The sequence below is a fragment of the Watersipora subatra genome, chromosome 3, assembly GCF_963576615.1.
Source record: "Watersipora subatra chromosome 3, tzWatSuba1.1, whole genome shotgun sequence".
Classification (NCBI taxonomy): Eukaryota; Metazoa; Bryozoa; class Gymnolaemata; order Cheilostomatida; family Watersiporidae; genus Watersipora; species Watersipora subatra.
Window position 1 is genome coordinate 72,088,824 of NC_088710.1, and position 25,399 is coordinate 72,114,222.

The following is a 25,399-nucleotide window of genomic DNA, read 5'->3' on the forward strand; positions in this document are numbered from 1 at the left end:
AACTTGCCAACATAACCCTGGCAGTCAAACATGACTATGAGTATTTAAATTGTCTATAATTTTGAATTCTTTCAAAAGTTACTCTCAGCGACCAGAATAAAAACTCGACAAACCTGGACGGAATGATTGCTAAGCTCTTTCATTCGCAAAAAATATCTCACAAAAAGGCATTTGCAATGTGTTACGAAAATCTATAAAAACGGCTGCAAATATTGTTGCAAGAATTCTGAGAAGCGCTGTATAGTGTATATGGCCTTGGTACACAAGCTTAGCTTAATTCAGTAATACGTGAGATGCATAGTAAAAAACATATGGCCTTGGTACACAAGCTTAGCCTAATTCAATAATACGTGAAACACTTAGCAAAAAAATATATGGCCTTGGTACACAAGCTTAGCCTAATTCAGTAATACGTGAGACGCATAGTAAAAAATATATGTCCTTGGTACACAAGCTTAGCCTAATTCAGTAATACCTGAGATACATAGTAAAATAGGCACAGAATCGGTTCAGCTTGACTACTTCAACAAGAGCACTTTAATAATATTTGAAACAAGAAAAAGTATCTATCTGAATCACACTCTAAATAGAGCGGTGTTTACTTTGATTGTTAGGCAATTGAGGCTGGTTGTATGATCAAATATAATTAGCATAATCGGTATTATTTTATCATTCTTTTTAACTATCATTCTATTTCATATTAATGATGAGAGGAACAATGGCGGCAGTTGATAACATTGTTGTACAGCCAATCACAAACATTCAGAACGCTTTAGTTTTACACTTACAAGAACTTGGAAGTCATTCGGGAAGGTATAGCATATATTGAAAACCAATGTCCAATAATATTAAAAACATATTAGTGCCTTTTATGAAATTCTAGGGAAAATAAAATGCATTATTGTCAATCGTGCAAATAAATAGAAATCAGAGTAACGAGTGCTGATCTCCTCTGGAGCAAAACGAGTAGCTCTAAAAGTCTGCTTCCTTTCCTTGGACAACTCTCGCTCTCATCTTCCACGTGTCCTGAGAGAAAAAGCTTGAGAGAATAAATTTAGAGCAAGAGAATCAAATACACAGAGAAGCACCCGAAAATGTGCTTCTTATGTGAAAATGTGAGCATTTGAATAGTGAATGCTGATGTATTAATGCATTCCAGTGAACAAGAAAAAGGGAGTTGGTGGTTACAGATGACAATGATATATTTTTGCAAAGCCAGAGCTGGTATATATTCAGAAGTTGAAATAAGCAGACGAGGTCATGGATGGCGCCAATGTAAGAGTAGAACAATAGCTAACAGATAAGATCACTGAGATGGGGACAGGAATAGAGTAGGAACGAAAGAGAGAAATCGGACGGTGGACCAGGGACAAAGGCGTGAAGCTAGGTATGTTTGAGACAGAGATAGGGAGAAGAATGGTGTAGGAAGTAACCAAACCCACCACAATACTAATTTGTGTGTCCTTGCCCAATCTCTTCTCAACTATAGCGCCTATCTCCTTCCTGTCCTGAGATCCTAGCAGCTGATCTTCAGCAATAACACTGCTTCCAGTATTCGCATAGTGACAGGAAATAGCCTAAAGTGCATGGTAAAAGCTCATATAGTCTGATTGAATGATTTTATTTTTATGCTCAGGCACACTCTGCTACAAAGTCAGCTACAGTTCCCCCCACCTATATACCTGTATGCAGTTCCTCCCACCTATATACCTGTATGCAGTTCCCCACCTATATACCTGTATGCAGTTCCCCCACCTATATACCTGTATGCAGTCCCCTCACCTATATACCTGTATGCAGTCCCCCACCTATATACCTGTATGCAGTTCCCCCACCTACGAGGTCTGATCCAAAAGTTCCAGGAATGGAGCTATAACTCAAAACGCGTTGCTTCCATTTACCTATTTAGTTAGTAAACTTCAAAGTACTCTCCTTGGCTACCGATACACTTGTCCCGCCTCTTCTGCCATGATGCCATGCAGTGCTGAAAGCCATCGGCGTCGATGCTGTTTAACTCTCTCGTTGTTGCTAGTTGAATCGACTCTATACTGTCAAATCTGGATACTTTCATAGTAAGTTTTAACTTAGGAAATAGTCAGAAGTCACAGGGAGCCAGATCTGGTGAATATGGAGGATGTGGTAGAACAGCCATGTTGTTTTTAACGCAATACTGCTTTACAGAGAATGCAGTGTGGGCGGGTGCGTTATCATTGTGCAGCATCCATGAACCTGTGTGCCACAGTTCAGGTCTTTTGCGCCTAACTCTTTCGTTAAGACGCCTCAAAATTTCAATGCAAACATACTGATTCACAGTAGTACCTTGTGGTAAGTACTCATGGTGTACTACTCCATGAATATCGAAAAACGCGATCAGCATTGTCTTTACACTTGACCGAGACATCTTCACCTTTTTTGGTCTTCGGGAGCCTGGAGACTTCCACTGGCTACTTTGGAATTTAGTCTCTGGGTCATAACCATACACCCAAGACTCATCCCCAGTTATTACCTTTGAAAGAAAGTTTTTTCATTCCTTAGGGCTTCCTTGAAATCGTTGCAAGCATGCATCCTGAGCTCCTTTTGGTCATCAGTTAGCAAGCGTGGCACAAACGTTGCTGCGACTCTTCTCATGTCCAAATCGTCAGTTAAAATTTTTTGAACAGTTCCAAAACCTAGTCCAGTCTCTCCAGATATTTCTCTAATAGTTAAACGACCATCTGCCATGACTAGTGACCTCACACAGTCGATTGACGAGCAAGTTCTTGCCGAGACTGGTCTGCCAGACCTCGCATCATCTTCAGTGCTGTCTCTACCTTCACCAAAACGTTTGTGCCACTCAAAAACTTGTGTTTTTCAGAGCAGAATCTCCAAAAGCAATATTTAACAGTTCAACTGTCTGAGTACTGTTTTTCCTAATTTCACACAAAATTTAATGCAAATACGCTATTCCGATAGATTAGACATGACGATAAATTTATTAAAAAATCGCCGGATGCACCTGACAGACCTTGACATATCGTCGGCTCACAAGAGAAAGCGTTGTCATAGCGACCTGAAATTTTGTGACAACACTCCAAAGGCGGTTCCCAACAAATGCTGAAATGGGTTTTCCTATTGTGCAAATATGCAAGTGTATACAACTCCATTCCGGGAACTTTTGGACCTCGTATAAACCTATATGCAGTTCCCCCACCTATATACCTGTATGTAGTTCCCCCACCTATATACCTGTATGCAGTTCCCCCACCTATATACCTGTATGTAGTTCCCCCACCTATATACCTGTATGCAGTTCCCCCACCTATATACCTGTATGCAGTTCCTCCCACCTATATACCTGTATGTAGTTCCCCCACCTATATACCTGTATGCAGTTCCCCCACCTATATACCTGTATGTAGTTCCCCCACCTATATACCTATATGCAGTTCCCCCACCTATATACCTGTATTCAGTTCCTCCCACCTATATACCTGTATGCAGTTCCCCCACCTATATACCTGTATGCAGTTACCCCACCTATATACCTGTATGCAGTTCTCCCACCTATATACCTGTATGCAGTTCCCCCACCTATATACCTGTATGCAGTTCCCCCACCTATATACCTGTGTGTAGTTCCCCCACCTATATACCTGTATGCAGTTCCCCCACCTATATACCTGTATGCAGTTCCTCCCACCTATATACCTGTATGCAGTTCCCCCACCTATATACCTGTATGTAGTTCCCCCACCTATATACCTGTATGCAGTTCCCCACCTATATACCTGTATGCAGTTCCTCCCACCTATATACCTGTATGCAGTTCCCCCACCTATATACCTGTATGTAGTTCCCCCCCTATATACCTGTATGCAGTTCCCCACCTATATACCTGTATGCAGTTCCTCCCACCTATATACCTGTATGTAGTTCCCCCACCTATATACCTGTATGCAGTTCCCCCACCTATATACCTGTATGCAATTCTAGCTACCAACTTGCTTTCAATCCTGTCTATACACTCACCAAAATCTTTTGCTTGCCCTATTTACAGTATATACCATCCCTACACAGTCCCATTTACAGTATATACCATCCCTATACAGTCCCATATACAGTATACACCATCCCTACACAGTCCCATTTACAGTATACACCATCCCAATACAGTCCCATTTACAGTATATACCATCCCTATACAGACTCATTTACAGTATATACCATCCCTACACAGTCCCATTTACAGTATATACCACCCTTATACAGTCCCATTTACAGTATATACCATCCCTATACAGTCCCATTTACAGTATATACCATCCCTATACAGTCCCATTTACAGTATATACCATCCCTATACAGACCCATTTACAGTATATACCATCCCTATACAGTACCAATTACAGTATATACCATCTCTATACAGTCCCATTTACACTTTGTCCATAAATATACTTTATAACTTGCAATTATATACCCATCAAATGTACCTTGTATACACCCATCAACTGTACCACATATAAACACATCAATTGTACAAACTATACACACATCAACTGTACCACCTATACACACATCAACTGTACCACCCATACATTCATCAACTGTACTACCTATATAAACATCAACTGTACCACATATACATTTACCACATACACAGGAGCCCCAGCAAGCTTCTCCTTATATAAATTATATTAACAGAGTCCTGATAAACAGAATACTGCTTCAATTATTTTCTCTATTCTGAGTAAGATGCCTGCAAGTGGCACGGTACCGAGAGGACATATAGTAAGTCCATGCAAGCTATTATTAAAATGATAGATACAGACGACGGTTCTATAATGTATACCTCCTATAACATAAATTCCAAATAACGTAAAAAATCTATGCAAAGTTTTTACTTCATACTAGGTAAAAAATTTCATATAACGTAAAGTGTGAAGTAAAGGCAACTTCTCAAAGTCGATTTGAATGGTAACATATCTCGCCGCACTTGCGAGAAAAAACGACATGCGTATAGCATTATATCAATTATATATTATACAACTTCAATGACATTTTGGATCGTCATGATAGATCGTCAGATGTGTCAACAAAACAGAGAATAGGTAGCTGCGCAATTTATCATAAACACTTAGAGGCGAGCGATCAGTGCAGGTGTTACAGCCTCGGTCCACCATTCTAAATGTTGGAGTATCGTCGAAAGTTATCTTTTTTCCTAACCTTGACCCCTGAATATAGATAGAAAATGAACATGTAGTACTGCTTTTTTATGGTAATTATATTTTTTGTTCTAGTTTATTGTTGACATATAAAGTATTTGTTATTAGTTTTACTTTGCAGAATAAACTTTGCTGTTTAGAAAAATATAAGCACATTGTGGTAAATGAACATCGTAGATGTGCGCTTCCCATCAACTTATGGTAAAATTACCTCAATCATGGTCTATAAAACTAGCGTAATTGATCTAAAAAGGAGAAAAGTTGTCGATACAAACCAATAATTCTGCAGTTGCGGTAAGGTCTACAAATTAAAATTTAAGTTTTGTTTTTCCTTTTTGTGCGGCCAAAGGGGTGAGTTTGGAAAGATTAGGCAATTTGCATGCATTTTACTGTTCTTACAACATAAAATTCCTAACATAAACGTTTTTTGAATGAATTATTCACGTTGCAGGAGCGCCTCCTGCATAAAACGGACTGTTGAGATTAGTCGACCTATGGGGTAAAAGTTAGTGTAGATAACCTGGAGTTATCTGCTCATCGCTAGAATGTCCAATTGTGCTAGCCTACTCTTTTATACCCAAACAACAGACACAAATTGAAAGGGAAGTTCAATTTGATTGCTTTAGAAGTGGTGATGTCACTGCAGAAGAGTGAGTGGATACAATAAGAATGTAACCTACATGCACTATAGTGGATAAAGCATACTCTACGGAAGTTGTTCCTGGATCCATAACTATTACAGATAGAGAGATTATGGTATTTTTAAAACGATGGTCCGTAGGAACTTATAGGCTACTTTCCTTTTCAAATTTCCTATTTATTACTACCTGCTAGAAGAAGGTTGTGTAAAATATCTGTTTATCCTTGAAACCTAAAGTCTCAACGGCTAGCTAAATGTTTAGAGATACACAATAATTGCAGCATCATTTCACAAAATTGTTAAAGAGAACCCTAGAGTAGTGAGACACTTGCCAACACACTGCTCTGGGCCAGTATAGAGAGCTATGACCCATATCCATCTATATCCATCTATATACAACGATATACAGTATGTAGACCTCAGTATCTAACCTTCGTCCAGTTTTAGCGATAGTTATAGCAATGACAAATCACCTTCGTACTGGATTTAAACTCACGACATTCAAACCACAAGTCTGCTAACCAGCATGCGTAACCACAAGGCTAAGCTGTTCTTATCATTTTCAATTCTTTATCTATCCTTATGCCGATTGCGCACGCTAAACGTACTTTTTATTATTAATTAATGTTACCTTTTGCCTTTTTTTTCTTTAGAAAAACAACCGCAAATAAATTTCTATGTAGTTTTTTGTTTTTCTATAGAACAAAGCAAAACAACTTGTTTTGTTAGAAAAACAAAACAAACAAATTTTCTAGGCAATCTTCCTTGTAAATTATATTTTTAAAAAAGCTTTTATTACCATTACCAATTTTTTAAATTTGTAATTTTGTGTGTAATAATGTGCTATTTCAATTGTGCTGTTACACTCAATGAATGTATGTCACAAGTTCAAATCCAGTACAAAGGTGATTTTTCAATGCTAAAACTTTATCGCTATAACTGGACAAACGAATGACAGACAAACACTGAGATTTAAATAGATTGCTCGCTGATTATTTCCTATTTAAACACCTTTACAATTGTTTTATTTTTTCTCTTATCTTATTTGAACTGTGCAAAACACTTTTCTAATGATATGAAGTTTAAAAGTTAGAATGGTAGCTGTTGTATATGTTAAACAAAAATAAATTTTTTGTGCAAAGAATTTTTTATTACACCGGCAACGCCGGGCATACAGCATACCCATATATGACAATAACCAATATCACAGTCATTGTCGATTCAATGTGCTTCAACGAGTCTATTCAATGATCATGGCTCCAAAAATTGAGAAAATATAACAAGGACTATAACTGGTTAAAACTCAGGCCATCCTCTCATTTCCTATTGCAAAAACATTGCTTTTTCTAATAATTTGTTCAAAGTATTCTAGAGGTGTACATATTAGATCTTGTACATGCGGACTATATGCTGCAACAGACCTTTCGAATGCCATGAGTCTTGTTGGCGCCAGAACCATGAATCAAAAGAGGGTGAAAGAAAACAGTGTCGCCCTTTTCCATCTCCAGATGTAACCGTGGCTGATTAGGGTCATAGTCCTTTACACCATAGTAGAACTTGTTGACTCCGTTCTACAATAAATAAATAATGAATAGAAAATGGGTGACAACCAGAGCTCTATAAACACTCCTTGCTGTGCTACCTTAGAATCTAGATGAGCCATCAACTCTCAACCTTAGGCTACTGTAAAATTATTGTTTCAACTTTGATAAGATACGTAGCCAACAGTTGATAAGATACGTGGCCAACGGTTGATAAGATACGTAGCCAACAGTTGATAAGATACGTAGCCAACAGTTGATAAGATACGTGGCCAACAGTTGATAAGATACGTGGCCAACAGTTGATAAAATAAGTGGCCAACAGTTGATAAAATAAGTGGCCAAAGGTCGTTTGCAAAACATTCTTAGTTGCATGTAAATAATAGAAATAAAAAAGTTTTGTCTGATTTAAAAGATTATCAAGAGAAAGAGGGCGTGTGAAGGAGAGGGGGCGAGACTACGAGTGGCGAGTGAGGGAGAGAGCAGATGAGAGGGCGAGTGGGAAGGTGGATGAGAGGGCGAGTGGGAAGGCGAGTGGAAGGGGAGTGAGAGCGGGAGGGCGAGTGAGAGATAAGGAACAAGTGAAAGGGAAATAGATCCGATCTGAGGTCACCAGCTTCTTTTTTATTACTAACTGCATAAAATGAATCAACATTGCAATAATGTTTAATAGCTGGGTTTGTTTTGCTCACAATATACTAAAGCAATGTATAATGCCTTAACTGCTTAAAACTAACATTCATGCATATCGTATAATTGTAATAGGTTAGTATATAAAGTTTTGGTTATGTAGCTTCCCATCAGTTGAAAATTCAACAGATAAAACACATCAGCTTGAGGCAGTCTTTGCAGGTGAGCAGTCACCCACATTGAGTTGTTAGTAAATGAAGGATGCAATATTGGTATCGCAGTTGAGCTCTCACCTCCCACTCAGGGTATTCGTGCTGTTTAAGGGTTTCTGTATGCGTCCCAGGTAGCACAACCAAACAACCATTAGCTCTGTGCACTTTCTCCATAGCAGTCCAAGCGCACACTATTCTATCAGCAGGCCTGAAGGGAAAGTAATTCAGATCTTGGTGCATGGGGTGTCGGGAAGTCTTGGTGCCAGGATCTGGAGGTTTGTTTATCAACATCGTATGGATAGCCATAATGTCGGGACCACAGAAGCACTCCACATACTTTAGTATCTATAAGTTAACAGGGTCATGTTCTTCGTTTAACTTACTCAGAGAGATCTATGAAAAGCTGTTCTGAAAGGATATTTTAGTATAATTAAAATTCTTGTTAGAATCTAAGAACTGGGAACAATTGATAGCATGTCTCATGCCAAGGCTTTTAATTTGCAGAAACAGTGCTGACAAGCCACAAGTACCTATTGAGATACTCCATCTATATATATATATAAAAATCTCAAAACTTGTCGTCTGTCTGTCCAGCTAAAGCGATTGAAATCTACCAATGAAAATTGTACTTCGATCAGGATTTGGACTCACGAAGATCTCAACAGCAAGTTTGTAAACAAGCGCACCTTACCACAAGGCTACGATGTCCTTACCATTACCATTGCTCTTACCTCTTACCAATTCCCTATTGTTCGATTGCACACGCCAAATTATTAATTAATACAGTGCGCCCACGGGTTACGATGCCTCCGTTACAAGATTTTTTTCGTCTTACTCTATGAAACACGATGTTTTTCTGTCTTCGCAATAGTAGGGCGAATTTGTTTTCCACCATACGATATCAATAAAAATTTCTCACGAAATTGAAATTTGGCAGTTGCTGTACTGATTACGACGCAATAACAATGTCAATATGCTATTTCGCCGAAATCCCTCCTACGAATGCCTGAAAGAGATACACATTGCTCGCTATCTCAGTTCAGCGTTATTCATTATAAGCTATAATAAAAACAAATTCAAAAACAGATAAGTGATAAAATTCTAGTTCCAAATTGAAGTTTAGTAAAATACATATTAAAACTTCCTTTATGTATGTGTTTAGTAGCCTAAATGCATTTAAGTTAGATTCAACATTTATGGTATACATCTGTCTCCAAGGTAAGAACTCCCTACGGTACGTACTGCACGTAGTACATTGTAATGTTACATTTTCTTGTAGACCATAACCACTAAATACACTAAAGTTACTGTAGGTAACTATAATTAACAGGTTAAACATAAGGTTAACATATTGCTTTGTTAGTAATTTTTAATATGTACAGTACGTATATAAAATTTTGATGATTTTACCAGAAGGTGTTTGCATTAGATAATTGCTATAGGCTTTTATACCACTCTATACGATATTTTTACCTTATGATGCCAACACTGAAACAAACTAAAATCGTATAATTGTATACGAAATAATTTTTCATTGTAATGATAGAAAACAGACTACATTTAGCCATTACTTGCTAATGATTTCACATTTAAAGAATAGAGAAAGCATAATATTATTATGCTTTATTAGTTATCTTGAGGTGTTGACTGATGTTCTAAAAAAAGAATCAAGGAGATTGACCCACTAGAAGCTGAGATATAACCAGCCAAACACAGGTCTACCTAATAAAGAATCAGAGGAAAACCCTTCGAAAATCCCGAAAACTGTGACGTATAAAATCGACTTAATGTTCATGTGCCGGAGTTGTGCACCCTTACCGCCGTTACGTATAATGATTGTTTTGGCTACGAGATGTGAAAAGCTACTCGCGATAGTAAATAATTTACAGACTAGCTCTGGTTTCTCAAGAAAATCAAGCAAACATTATGTGGTAAAGGCATTTGCCCACAACCCCTCGACATGATTTGTCAAAACAGAAGAGCATATTTTGACTATTGTGCTTCAAATTTTAACTCGATCTCCACGGATATGCTCCGAAGATCCTTTGTTCAACGAACGGCGCGTGTATAGTCTATATGCGACATCCGCGATTGCAAGTCGTTTAGAATAAGAAATGAGAATGTGAATTTTTGTTCATTCATCATTTTTCTATTGTGTATCTACCGCAGCATTTAGTTGATTTTCATGATTATCGTCACTATTAACAGACTGTAAGCTCACTACAGCCATAATCTTAAAAAGAATAACTTGACCGTGCTGCTCTTGCTGTAAAAAAAGAAAACGATAACTTTTGATTTGATTTTTCTATTGATCTATTATCTTATCTATGATTATTTTTTATGATTAATATTATAATCATAATGCATATTATACAAAATAATAATATAACTGCGTATAGAATAAATGATGTAACTAATATAATTTGTAGAAATTGATAGCAGAATGTTGCGAAATAATAGATGCGTGTAATTATTTTATTCTAAAACTAATCTACACGTCAGAGGGACTGGTTCGGAATTCTCAGAGTAATGATTGTTAGGCCCAATTTGATTGTTCTATACTTCCAGGGATTAAACCAATTAAAACGCCGTGATTGTTATAGGAGAGCGCATTAGTTGGCTTAATTGACCAATGGCACACGAGTCGATTTCATACGTCATATATTGATGACTACCAAAAAACTTATGTTTTTTGGTAGACCTGTGTTTGGCTGGCTATATCTCAGCTTCTGGTTGGTCAATCTCCTTGATTCTTTTTTTAGAACATCAGTCAACACCTCAAGATAAATAATAAATCATAAAAATATTATGCTTTCTCTATTATTTAAACACCTTTACGGTTTTATTTTTCCTCCAAATTTATTTCAACAAAACACTTTTTTCTGGATATGAAATTTAAAAGTTACAGTTGTTTGAAGAAGTTTGAAAACCTTTACAGTTGTTTTATTTTTTGTTTTAATTCCTTTGAACTGCACAAAGCACTTTTCCCACGGTATGAAGTTTAAGAATTAGAGTGAATGTTGTATATGTTGAATAAAAATGAATTTTCTGTCCAAAATATTTTTCATTACCAAGGAAACACCGGGCATTCAGCTAGTATATGAGAAAGGGAGACTAACAACTACCAGAGCTGTAGATTTGAATGACTGTGGCACACCTACTTGATACAAACCCATATCAGAGTAGCAAAAAGTTACAAATCTCTCCGACTAGAAATGAACAATTTCATTTTGGTGAGCAAACTTGTACATCTGTGTACCTCTGGAAGAGCGCAGTAATTAAACAGAGGTTCATAATGCTGAAAATCCTGAATCTTCGTGATGGCTTTTTCTCCAGATACGAACTCTGACTTGGCAATAGCTACATCTTTCATTACGGTTAGGAATGGCAAGTGAACTTCTCCATTGCACACCCTCCGAAAGTGCTCTCTGTAACCAAAGTCTCACCAGATAAGAGACCATCTAAACAGAACTATCACAAGTGAGAAACAAGCAAACTTATTCCAAATTGTGTGACAATATAACAAAACATTACTTATCAGAAATAAAAAGAAAGCTTTTTTATAAATTTGTACAGTGCAGGTACATTACTTCGAATCTGAAGCCGAGTTTTATGCTTTAGCCGTCTCCCAAGTCATAATGCAAGGAATGTGATCTCACTCGAGAAACAATAATTTTGAATATGAGCGCAATCCTAAGTAGATGAAATTCGTACAGTGTAATCTAGTGAACTACATAAACGTAAACATTGATTTCCATACCTCCATCTATAAAGTGACACCAGTAGTTATGTCAACAACTACCATGGGTAATCATATAATATATGGTACAGCAAATGACCAGTAGTAAACAAAGAGAAAAGCTAAAATAATGATTTTTTTGTAGAGGCTGATATTAGTGTTAAATCGATTACGATCATCGATGAAAACATGTCCTGCTGTTAAAATATATATGCATGTACATGTATGTGCCTGCCACACAACACTGAGTGTAAAACACTGGCTTTAACTTTACACTGTATTTTGCAAGTATCTCAAATTGAAGTAATTGCATTTTGCTCTTTAGTCTTGTTTTTATATATCTTAGATGTATTATGATGATATCCCATAGACCTGTTTTTATATATCTCAGGTGTATTATGATGATATACCATAGACCTGTTTTTATATATCTCAGGTGTATTATGATGATATCCCATAGACCTGTTTTTATATATCTCAGGTGTATTATGATGATATCCCATAGACCTGTTTTTATATATCTCAGGTGTATTATGACGATATCCCATAGACCTGTTTTTATATCTCAGGTGTATTATGATGATATCCCATAGACCTGTTTTTATATATCTCAGGTGTATTATGATGATATCCTATAGACCTGCATAAAGCAATACATATCTAGTTGAGTTGGTTGTATACTGATGATACTGAAGTTGAATAAACAACACCATGTTTGTGAAAGCTATAGAGCTCATTTCGTTTTATATGATGGCTACATTTAACTCTCATCTGGGCAGCAACTGGGGCTCCTTTATTTAAAGCCAGATTTATGCTGAATGACAAAGTTTAAAAGAATAAATGGACAGGCAGTGATTACATATATCTCTTTTTCTACACATTCATAAAACTAGTTTATTTTTCACTAACAATTATGAACAGTTATTACTAACAAGCTGCTAGTCTTCTGTAAGTGTTGAGTGAGATGATAAAAACTCCTTGGTAAAATATTCATTTTCAGGAACGCTAGGCTTAAGTGGGGTGAGCTACCATTTCACAAAGCTAATTGGTGCTCCTGAAATCAACCAACATTTGATTTACACGTAAATCTAACTTTGGGAAGAAGCTCTGAGAGAAACAAAGGTGAGTGCAAGAGTCCACGTAAAAACATTTATTCCACAAAAAGTAACGAATATAAGTGGGAAGGAACTGAGATATTGAGGCTGTTAAACTGAAATAACACAATAATATAATGGCTAATCTATTTTATAGACGATTTTGATTATTACTCAAATACAAATAATAAACAATTGTCTTTAAAACTGTACTGACAATTTCACCACTGAAATGCGCCAAACACAAGATATGCGTGTGTTTATGTTAATACAGATATATTTTGATCAGACAATTTGATTGTATATTGGCTCATTGTTTTAAAATGTAATAGCCTCAGTTTCTTTTCACCCGATCAAGTAACCCAAAAATCTTCAACTAAACAAAACTCCTCAGGGTTCAACCGGCAAAGAATACGCATTTTGATAGCTTTAAACTCTTGCAAAAAAACACAGATTAATGACATGTCAGCTTTTGTCTAATCACATTTTATTGGTTGCAAGTTGTGAGGGTTAATTATTAAAGATCCCAATGCAGTTACCACAACTCATATCTTTTGACTTCTGCAGTTTATTCCACTAAATTTGCTTATGAAATTGTAAGGTTTTTGGCAAAAGAAAGCCTTTTCTGTTCAATAAGAGCACGGGAGATAGAGAAAAACTACATGATCAAATACAACAATTGCCAATACAACACACTAATTTGTGATAAGTTTAATAGACCACTCATGCAAACTGAGGGGTACTTTAAAAAAGTACGTGTAAATCTTGCCAAGCGAGTTTTAAACATTTTCCATTCTCATTAAAATATTAAAATTTAAAATGTACTTAAAGAAGTGAAATATCTTCTGAGGAGATATTCCACTCCTTTAAGAAATATTTTGTACAAAACGTACAAACTTGTTCTAAATACAGTCAAGACTGAACCCACAATACATAGTACAAGCCAACATACAAATTGTTTAGAATTTGATAGAAAATTTGAGCAAATATCTTTTTTGACATACGACAATATTTCCAACTTGCGATGCCCAAAGTTTCCTAAAACATTGCAGTGTTGTCAATCAGTACTCGCAGTCAGTAATAAATTATACACTTTATTAAACAATTAGATAGTTTTATACAAATAATAAATATGACATTTAATGCTGTAACTGAAGTTGTTTAGCTACAGTATTAAATGTGGCTTGCTAGTGAGCATAGAATACCGAATTTTTGATCGATCTTAGCATTCGCCTTTTAATATCATGTAAGGTATTTATTGAAAAGTTCACTAGCAATGCTAAATTTGCAATAATACATCTGCATGAAGCCTAAGCAGACCAGCAGTAGATCATGTAACACCTACAGTATATCCTGCTCTATAATACTTAGTGACTGCTTGAACTTCAGCATTTACAACTCACCGATATATGTCAATATTTTCTGGTTTCACGAGCCCTTTCACCACAAGAAATCCGTTCCTTTCATAAAATTCTCTTTGATTTTGAGTGAGAATTGAGTTTGGGAGCGTATAACGGAACTCAGAGATTGCTGAACACGCGACCTGAAGTTGAGGAAAGACATAGCATGATAAAATTGAATGACTCCAAGAAATCATTTATTCTAACAGTAGTAACAACTATTCTAGTAATCAAAAATATTTTTCCCCAAAGCGTATGGTTGGACTCATCTTAGTTTTCATTCTATCCAACTGACATCTAGAGTTTCAACTGAGTAATTCATCAAAGCATCATTGGATTTCACTAAGCAATCTGTATTTCTTGCAAACAGTACATCTGATCAAGAAAATAAATCTGTAAACTTAGTGTAGACGATAGAAAATTTAATCAGCTAACTCTACCGACATCTGAATACCAACTTGTAAAGATTCACCAGCCTTGAGGTGGTTGGAAAGGACTTGCAATCTATGGGATGCCTGAGAAGACATGCCTGTTGATAAGATCTACAATAAATTGCCAACATACTAGACAACTGGTGGAATTAGGTGTCAGTGAGACTAGGCATATTGATCACTCCTTTGAATTGATGCCAGCACACTCACGAAAAGATACTGGTGAACTATGTCATTGTAATGTCTTAGCAATGAAAAATCACCTTCGTACTGGATTTGAACTTGCGACATTCAAATACTGTACCATATTACCATATACTGTATACCCTTTACACGATTGCACAAGCTAAATGTGCACTTTTTATTACTAATTAATACAGTGCGCGCTCGGGTTATGATGTTTACGATTTTTTTTCCCCTTCCCAAGTGGGACACGATGTTTTTTGCCCTTGCCATACAAAACCGAAAATTCTTTTCCACTTTTTTCGGCAGATAATATTAACAAAAAAGACTTTATCCAAATTAAAATTTGGCAGTCGGTGTGCTGATTACGTAGAAATAACGAAGATGTCAATATGCTATTCGCCGAAATACCTCTCACAACGCCTGAAAGAGATATGTACCATGCTCGCTCACTCTCTGTATCAGTTCAGTGTTACTCATGAGTTATAGTGAAAACGAAACTGAAAACCAAAATGTGATAAAATTTTAGCAAATAATAAAATTGAAGTTCAGTAAAATACATACTAAAACTTAGCTTTCAGTATGGGTTTAGTAAGATAATGTCATTTAGGTTAAATTCAATATTTATGTTATGTCTGTCTTGAAGGTAAGAACTCCCCACGGTACGTACTGCACGGAGTACCTTGTAATGTTATCTTTTATTGCAGATCATAACCACTAAATACATTGAAGTTACTGTAGGTAATTATAGTTACTAAGGTTAACATATTATTTTGCTACTAAATTTTAATATGTACAGTACATATACACACTGTATATAATTTTGATGATTTTTACTAGGGGATGCTGGCATTAGTAATTATTTCACATTTACATTTAAATAGCTTTACAGTTGGTCCATTTTTTCTCTTAATTAATTTTAACTGCAAAAAATATTTTTTTCATGATATAAAATTTACAAAATAGTTGTTTGAAAAGTTTGCAAATTATCAGTTGTTTTATTTATTCTCTTAATTTATTTGAACTGCACAAAAGATTTTCTGCATGAAATGAAGTTTGAAAGTTACAGTTGTTTGAAAAATTTTTGAAAAAAAATACTCTGCACATATGAACTTTGAAAGTTAGAATGGAAACTGTTGTTATATGTTAAATAAAAATAAATTTTCTGAGCAAAGACTTTTTATTACCCGGGCAATGCCGGGCATTCACTAGTGTTAGTATATATTGAGAGCATACAAATTACACGTAGTGCGTAAATCTTTTGCCAATAAGTGAAACGTTATAAGGTGAGTAGGAATGCATAATCAAACAGTGATGCAGCTACAGTCAGTTGATTGGAATGACAGCTTAGCTTTGGAGGGGATATAGGCATCGTAGCAGTTATCCTGAGATTTCAATAACCTTTGATGCCAATTTTTAGTGTGTAAGCTGACCACAATGAAGGCGACGAAATTTTACCCTGGTAGAGTAAGTCGCTTGTAATCTTTCCTGCATTCAGGCAGCAAGTGTATGCGGGGTTCAGTCTCAGCTGATACCATACTTCTTATGCACTTACACTTATAGTTATGCTATTACACCCAGTTGTTTCTTGTTTCCATAGCCATTTACTAGCCAAACTTACTTTTTTCTAGCTCCAACACTACTACTTGACGTTACATAAAACTTGAATTAAAAAAATTGCTAGCAAACAAAGCGCCTACATACTTTTAGCTGAAATCCTCATAATTGAAAAGAATGAACTATGTTTGGCTTTTGAGTTTCTTTAATGACGCAAATACCAGTGATGTAGGCGATTGCATTGCATGAGGAGGTGGATCTTAAGGAGATGCAAAATTGCCAGCTAAAATCTTTCTTATACCCCAGCGCTTCGCAGAGGAAGTAATTACAACATTATGACTTAGCCGAGCTGCGACCCACATGGTAATTATGTAGCTGATGCCCATCATCTATACAGTGTAAGATATATTCCTAATTTTGGTTGGGTAGTGTTAGTATACAGAGTACTTACCTTAGCATTTAATTTGCAACGGCAAAGGTGGGTAACTCAAACAGCTACCTTTTAAACTGCTAACCTCTTTTTTTCAACATATTCACAACTATTTTAGCTTTGTTCTACTTTTCAAACTGCTAGTTAACGTTTGTGTTTTACAACGACTTTTATAGTGCCTGCTGAGAGCCCAATTATAATTTACCTTATCATGAAGATTGTTATGCACTCCTACAACAACTTGCTAAATCGCTGGCCAGGTTAAATTTCGTAAGATAGATCGGACTACCATGATTTCACTAATACTGACAATAAACCAGATGCAATGCATGCTGGCCCTGGCCAACCCCACAGATGAGCGGGCAATCAAACTAACTGGGATTATAGTAAAATACATAACGAGCTGAATGCATAAATCGAACAAGTGTAAGTGCTTTGCATCAAATCTGTTGGCCATCCTACCAAAAAGGCTTATGTATACGTGCTAAAATAGGGCGAAGTGTAAAACAAAGGAGCCAAACTAAAATTACCATGGCAGAAAGCTCCGTAACATTACAATATAGGCCTATGTATTTATATAGAAACACTATCAAGAGAAACATAAAATTTACTTCCATGATGCACCACGTTATTTTATCATGTAAAGATACTCTACCTAAACCATGATGCACATGCAACAAAACATGTTTTGACTAGAAAACCCAACTTTGCATTATTAGTTGGTGACAGGCCTGCCAACCCTGGAGTGGGGAAAGGAGTGAGAGTCTATTTTGGGAGCAATGAAAATGCGAGGATTGGATAAGTGGGGTAAATTTTCATAGCGTATAAAAGCACCACAGCGAAAGATAATATAACTCCATATGGAAACCACATGTCGTGGAGGTTATTGATAGATGAGAATGTCACAAATATGTTTATACGTAGTTGTTTATCAGTAGTAAGTATATGACTACTACTTGAAGATTGGGGCAAAAAACAGGTTTGCTTGGGTAAAAGGGGCAATTCTGTGACACAGGCGTGAGATGCATGAGGTATGGGACAATTGCGTGTTTCTCACGCCCAATGCGTAAGAGTTCGCAGGCCTGGTTGGTGACAAACTAAGATTAAAAGGTAGATTAATCAGAGAAATTTTAATAGATGTATTGACGTTGCATTGTTGCAGTTAACAAATGAACTAATAGTGCAGTGACTTTATTGTCTAAAATTCGGGTATTATCTACTTGGTCCATCAAAACCATGCTAACCCTTATGAAAAAACGACCAGCACATAAAGCCCGACCTATTCTAGAAAACGATTGTATGATAATGTGGCAGATTTGTTACTCATCATATTATACAGCTCATTGCAAGTGCATGCTTACTTACATTATTAGTCAACCCCGCGTCATTAACCCGTATATGGTCATTATTACCATATATAGTCATTATGCCCTTATATGGGTGAGCTGCAACCTATATAAAGGAAGGCATAGCCCGCAGTGGGGCAGTTGTTTTGTAGTCTAGTCAATACAATTATACACACACACACACACTCTCTCTTCATTTCTCGCTTGAGCGGTCAGCAAGAATTAATGCAGGATAGTTGACCAGTATAGGCATCATCGGTCAGCTGGTTGACTACGGGGGTCAGCAGCTAAAGGTGCCCTGACTGGGTCGACCTAATTAGTAGCAGAGAGGTCGACCTAAGCTAATCAGACGACGGACCTTAGGGTTGACGTGGTCTTCCATAATCACATACAGTTATAGGCACGGCAAGCTAATGTAAGCCGACCTGTCGGGTCGCCATTAGGTACACTGGTAGACCAAGACAAAAACCAGTACACTGGTGGCAGCAGTGGGATCGTCTGACCATGCCTGGAAGGCGGTCAACTAGGAGAGAGGCAGCTGAGGCTGACCTCCATCAAGCTGATCAGTATGGGCGGATGGCTGACGCCATAACTGAGGCTTTACGGCAATCTCGACCAGAGAGGGACTTCAAGCCCCCTAAGTTTGACGGCAGTGATGATGTTGAACTGTTCATCAGTCAGTTTCAGGAAGTAGCTGAAGCTAATCAATGGTCTGCAGGGTCAGCACGTCTGCACCTCAGAGAGGTGCTGAAGGATGGTGCTAAAAGCTGTGGCAGGGGAGAAACTACAGATGCCATCTTTGCAGCCTTGAGAACCAAATTTGGTCTGACAGTTAGAGAGGCCAGGAGTCGATTAAACCTCAAGAAGGAAGTCAAGGTTAGCTTGCAAGATCATGCTGCGGAAGTAGAAAGACTAGCCAATATAGCTTATGCTGATCTGCCTGAGCACCATCGTGCAAATATGGCATTAGATGCTTTCTCCATGACATTGGGCAACACCTATCTACAGAGGCATCTGTTAGCGGTGGGAGCACAGACTTTGGGAGAGGCAGTGCAGGCTGGAAATGACTTTCTGCAAATTCAGCCATTTAATCCTCGGTTGACCCAAAGGTCAACCATCATGGCTATAGAAGGGGAGGAAGAGGATGACCCCAAGGCAGCCCAGGTCGACCTCCCACAAGCTACAAAATCGGCTACGTTGGAAGATGTCCTTGTAGCCCTAAAGGAGCTGACCACCTTGACGACAAGACTGGCGGTCAATGGTAGCCGACCCAGAAGCCAAGGTCGGACTGCTCCAGAGCCGCAGCAAATCAGAAGGGCGACCAGCTGTTGGGAATGTGGAATAGTCGGACATGTCAGACGACAGTGTCCTCAGATGGCAGCTACCCAGCCAGCAAGAAACCAGCAGCAGGGAAACGGACATCGTCCACAGCAGTAGGGGGACATACTGACTGTGGACCCTCAAACCAGAGAAAGCCACCTTGGCAAACCCCACGTCGGACAGGTCGACCTCAGACCCCCCATGGGTCGACCTCAGTCCTACTAGAAAACTCTTTTGACTCACTAACTGAGCAGCAAACAGAGGAAATCCAAACCCCAAACCCAGTGGTTACAGAAAAGCTCCAGACAAGGAGACGGCGTAAGAGGTGGCAGCACACCGGTCGGACGACTCAGCAGGTCGGTCCTGAGAGAGTGGCTGCGGACACCCTTTGGAAACCGTACAGTAGTAGCTATTTCTTACCTGGGAAGATTATGGGCCGACCTGCTCATTTCCTGATAGACAGTGGATGCACCTCCAACCTACTCAGCCGTCATGTCTTTGACCGGCTTCCCGCTGGGATGAAGGCTCAGTTGGTAGAGAGAACAGACTATGGCACGATGGCTGACGGGTCTCGCCTAAACTTTCATGGCATGTTGACCGTACCCATCCGAGTCAGAAGTGTACAAGTGACTGTATCACTTCTTGTATGCCCCCTAAAAGAAGATGCCATCATCGGGATGCCATTCTTGACAGACCAATGCTGTGAGATGAATTTCCAAGAATCCACATTGGTAGTGAATGGTCAGAAGCTGATCTGCACAGATCGGGACGGACGACCCTTGGTGAGCAAGGTGCAGGTTGTCCGTACCATGACACTTCAACCTCGGTCGGAGATGGTGGTTACATGCCGCCTCACGACCCACACCTACCAACCCTTAGGAATGGTAGAGGGATCAGGAGATCGGTACATGGTGGCTGCCAGCCTCCACCTACCTGATGAGAAGGGAAGAGTGGCCCTGCGTTGTTTGAACCCGACAGATTCCCCTGTACAGGTAGCGTCGGGAACTGTGATTGGCAGCTACACAGGAGTCGATGAAACTGAAATCGGCCAGCCCTGGACAGAAGGGGGGCCAAAGGGAGCGAAACCAAGCCAGGATACCCGGCCTGACCCAAAGGTGGCTCCTCACGTGAAAGAGCTGTATAGCCAAGCTATAGTGCACTGTAGGAGTGACTACGACAGACAACAGGTAGTTAGGCTCCTTGATCAGTATGCCGATGTTTTCAGTAAAGGGGATGGAGATGTGGGTCGGACTACCTTGGTCCAACATGAGATACCCACGATAACGGATGCTCAACCCATTCGGCAGACCCCATACAGGGTTGGCCCTGAGAAGGAAGCGGAAATAGATCGGCAGGTCTCTGAGCTGGCCAAACAGGGAATGATAGAGCAGGCATATGGAGCTTGGAGCTCTCCTGTGGTCCTGGTCAGGAAAAAGGATGGAACCTGGAGACTGTGCATTGACTATCGGAAGTTGAATGCGGTCACTAAACAGGACGCATATCCACTTCCTCGAATCGATGACAGTCTGGATGCTCTGTCAGGCAGCAAGTTATTCAGCACTCTCGATTTGATGAGCGGCTATTGGCAGGTACCCCTGTCGCCGGGAGCACAGGAGAAATCAGCCTTCATCACGAGAAGTGGGCTTTGGAGATGGAAAGTGCTGCCTTTCGGGCTGACGTCAGCCCCTGCCACGTTCCAGAGGCTTATGGAGCGAGTGCTGCAAGGGCTCCACTGGAAGACGCTCTTGCTGTATCTGGACGACATCATAGTCATGTCAGCCGACCTCCAGAGTCACCTGTCTAGGCTGTCAGAAGTACTAGACAGGCTTCGACAAGCCGGCTTGAAACTAAAACCATCTAAATGTACCCTCATGCAGACAAAAGTAAAGTACCTCGGACATGTGGTGAGTTCGACTGGGGTAGCCACGGATCCGGAAAAAGTGGAAGCGATCCACAGGTGGTCGGAGCCAACCGATGTGACTCAGCTGAGGGCTTTTCTCGGCACTACCGGTTACTACCACCGATACGTGCCCAACTACGCTTCGGTTGCCAAGCCCTTGACACTACTCACGGCAGAAGGGTCCACCTGGAAGTGGGGTCAACCTGAACAAGAAGCTTTCAGTCACCTCAAGTGGCTCTTGACGCATGCCCCTGTACTAGGCTACCCAGATCCGACCTTAGAGTACACCCTTGACACAGATGCCAGCAACGTCGGAACTGGGGCCGTATTGTCCCAGGTCCAACAAGGACAGGAGCGAGTTATCGCCTATCACAGCAAGACCCTCTCCCCTGCGGAGAGGAACTACTGTGTCACGAGGCGAGAACTCCTGGCGGTGGTGTTAGCCGTGAAACATTTCCGGCCCTATTTGTACGGTCGAGAGTTTGTCATCAGGACCGACCATGCTTCCCTAGTCTGGCTGCATCGGAGGAAGGAACCTTCCTGTCAGATAGCCAGGTGGTTGGAAAGCTTGTCGGAACACAGATACAAGATTGTGCACCGAAAGGGAGAGAAGCATGGAAATGCTGATGGCCTGAGTAGGCAACAGTGTGAAGACTGCAAGCGATGTGCCTCAATAGATAGACGAGATGGTGGGCCTCCCCGCTCGGAGATCTGTAAGGAATTACAGGAGGGGACGATTCCATCAAGTCGAGTTCCCACGGGGAATCTGGATGAGATTGAGTGGCCACTTCTGCCCCAACAACCCCAGAGATGGAGGAACCAAGCAGTGGGCATCCCCGCAGATGTGGAGATCGACCAGGTCGGACCCAACAGCGGGCCTCGGAGGGACAAGGAGGCCGGCCCCAGGCCAATCCAAGAGGGCGACCCTAGTGTAAACAAGAAGGTCGACCAAGGCTTAGGTCAGCCCCTCCCTATTATAGAAAAACGGCCCTCCGCACAGACGAAAGCTGGCGAAATTGTCGCGCTACAAAAGAGAGCAGAGACGGCAATCGGGAAAATTTACCAGGCAGTGCTGACTGGTAGACCCATAGATGCCCAAGTTTTACAACTAGGCGACCCAGAGTTGAAGAGGCTAGCCAACATGTTTTCACAGCTGCGGATCGATCCCGACGGGGTCTTGACAGCGACAATCCCAGGAAATGGTAGAAGCAAAGCAGTCACCGTCTGCCCTTTGCCTGTGCGGCAAGACCTAATCTGGGAGACACATAGACAGGCCCACAGTGGCGTAGATCGGACACTAAAAAGGGTCCAGTTGGACTGGTATTGGCCAGGAATGACCAGTGACGTACGTCGGACGGTAATGTCCTGTGAAGTATGCCAACAGGCCAAACATGGCACTGGTGCAACAACCTCCAATAGACAGAGGCTCTACGCTGGTCGACCGTGGCAGAGATTGGCTGTAGACCTGGTCGGCCCCCTACCCTTAACCACCCGAGGAAACATCTGGGCTCTTGTGATGACCGACCACTTCACTAGGTGGTCGGACGCTATCGCAATCCCAGATGCCACCGCGCCTACCGTGGCCAGTACGCTGGAGGAAAGGGTTTTCAGTTATTTCGGATTGCCAGAAATAATCCATACTGATCAGGGGGCCCAGTTCGAATCCGACCTATTCCAGGAGCTGTGTCGACTTTGGGGAGTCGAGAAGTCAAGGACGACTCCATACCGGCCTGAAGGTAACGGTATAGTCGAACGAAATAACAGGATACTCGGAGACTCCCTGCGAGCCCTCCTTACTGGAAGAGGACAGGAGGAGTGGGATCTCGTGTTACCACATTTAATGAGAACACTGAGGGGGATTCCCCATTCAGCCACCAAAGAAACTCCAAATTACATGATGCTCGGTCGGGAGTTGCGCCTCCCTGACCAACTCCAACATGGGAGTTCGGTGGAATCTTTTCAGAGTACAAATGAGTACGCTATTGAAATCCAAGATCGGCTCTTACGAGCCCATGAGATTCTCAGGCACAGGCAGTTAGAAATCGTGGCTGAAGACACCACTGAACCACCACTGTTCAAGGCTGGTGACCTGGTCTGGATGACCCGCAGACGTCGACGGAAGGGGGAGAACTCCAAGTTGTCGGCCAAGAGAGTTGGGCCTTACCGGGTAATCCAAAGCTTTCCAAATCACACGTACACAATCGAACGCCGGGGACAGCGTTCTGTACAGTCTGAACACCGGTTGAGAGCTTACAAACCCTGCAGCAGTTATCATGGAAAAGCCCCAGTCTTGCTTGAGCCTAGTAGAAGGCCTAACATGCGTGGAGTAAGGAAAAACAATGGAAAAACTCAGGCAGAGCCTGTCTTAGAAGCTGAAAATGCAGCAAAGGCAAATAGGAAGGACAACTCCGAAGGTGGCGATGGGACAACTCCTAAGGAAGCTTTTGACAACCCAGAGAGCCAGCCTTCCAGTGGACAATGCCGAGATACAGAAAACTGCACTCCAGCAAGTGCGGAGGCAGGAGAGTCAGCTGTCCACCGACAGCCAGACAATGTTAGCAGGCCTCAGAGGAGTAGGAATCTGCCTCCGCACCTGCGGGAGTATGAGTTGAACAGTATCCAATTAAACAATTCGGGAGCGATTACTTCATCGGCAGCGGCTAGTTTAAAATGTGCTGCCATGCCCCAATCATTCAGTCAACACCAGCCTCAGATTTCCGTTCGGACTGTGAGTGTACGTCCAGAGAGGTTGGAAATCTCGATGCCAAGGAAGTCAATGTCAGCCGCTGACCGGTTGAGGTTAGAGGCTCAGCAATTGCGTAGGACGGCCGCATATTTAGAAAAGCTGGCCGACCAGCAAGAGGCCAGACCGTAGCTACGACGGTAACAAGTAGTTGGAACTCATTTCCTTCGCTATTTTATCACCATTACTATCCTTTTTTTATTATTATTTTATATATATGTATATATAGACAGATAGCCGTCTATAGGGGCGGCGTATGTGGCAGATTTGTTACTCATCATATTATACAGCTCATTGCAAGTGCATGCTTACTTACATTATTAGTCAACCCCGCGTCATTAACCCGTATATGGTCATTATTACCATATATAGTCATTATGCCCTTATATGGGTGAGCTGCAACCTATATAAAGGAAGGCATAGCCCGCAGTGGGGCAGTTGTTTTGTAGTCTAGTCAATACAATTATACACACACACACACACACTCTCTCTTCATTTCTCGCTTGAGCGGTCAGCAAGAATTAATGCAGGATAGTTGACCAGTATAGGCATCATCGGTCAGCTGGTTGACTACGGGGGTCAGCAGCTAAAGGTGCCCTGACTGGGTCGACCTAATTAGTAGCAGAGAGGTCGACCTAAGCTAATCAGACGACGGACCTTAGGGTTGACGTGGTCTTCCATAATCACATACAGTTATAGGCACGGCAAGCTAATGTAAGCCGACCTGTCGGGTCGCCATTAGGTACACTGGTAGACCAAGACAAAAACCAGTACAATAAATCCTATTTTATCTAAAGCTTATATACCTATTTAAACTAGTAAATAAACCATTTGAAGTTAACTTTGCGAACTTTACGCCACCAGCCAGTTCCCAAATCCAGAGCCGTATAGCATCTAAAACTATACGGCTCTGCCGAACTGAGCAAAGCAAATTGTACTTTGTACTCTAATATAGTCGGAAGTTGATAAACCATTTGGTTTACATATTCGATAGACGTACTCGGAATACTCGGTACCTGATTTGTTTAT

General features: G+C 40.4%; 1 protein-coding gene across 1 annotated transcript; it reads right to left on the minus strand.

Annotated features, from left to right (window-relative positions):
• Nucleotides 1-804: 804 nt before the first annotated feature.
• On the minus strand, nucleotides 805-25,303 carry LOC137389565 (phytanoyl-CoA dioxygenase, peroxisomal-like). Its single transcript, XM_068075613.1, has 8 exons — nucleotides 25,177-25,303; nucleotides 14,919-15,002; nucleotides 14,464-14,603; nucleotides 11,487-11,655; nucleotides 8,309-8,572; nucleotides 7,266-7,415; nucleotides 1,443-1,577; nucleotides 805-1,026 (listed from the first exon to the last, which is right to left on the minus strand). The coding sequence occupies exons 2-8, from the start codon at nucleotides 14,985-14,987 to the stop codon at nucleotides 973-975; spliced, it is 981 nt and encodes a 326-aa protein (XP_067931714.1). The 5' UTR covers nucleotides 14,988-15,002; nucleotides 25,177-25,303; the 3' UTR covers nucleotides 805-972.
• Nucleotides 25,304-25,399: the final 96 nt, after the last annotated feature.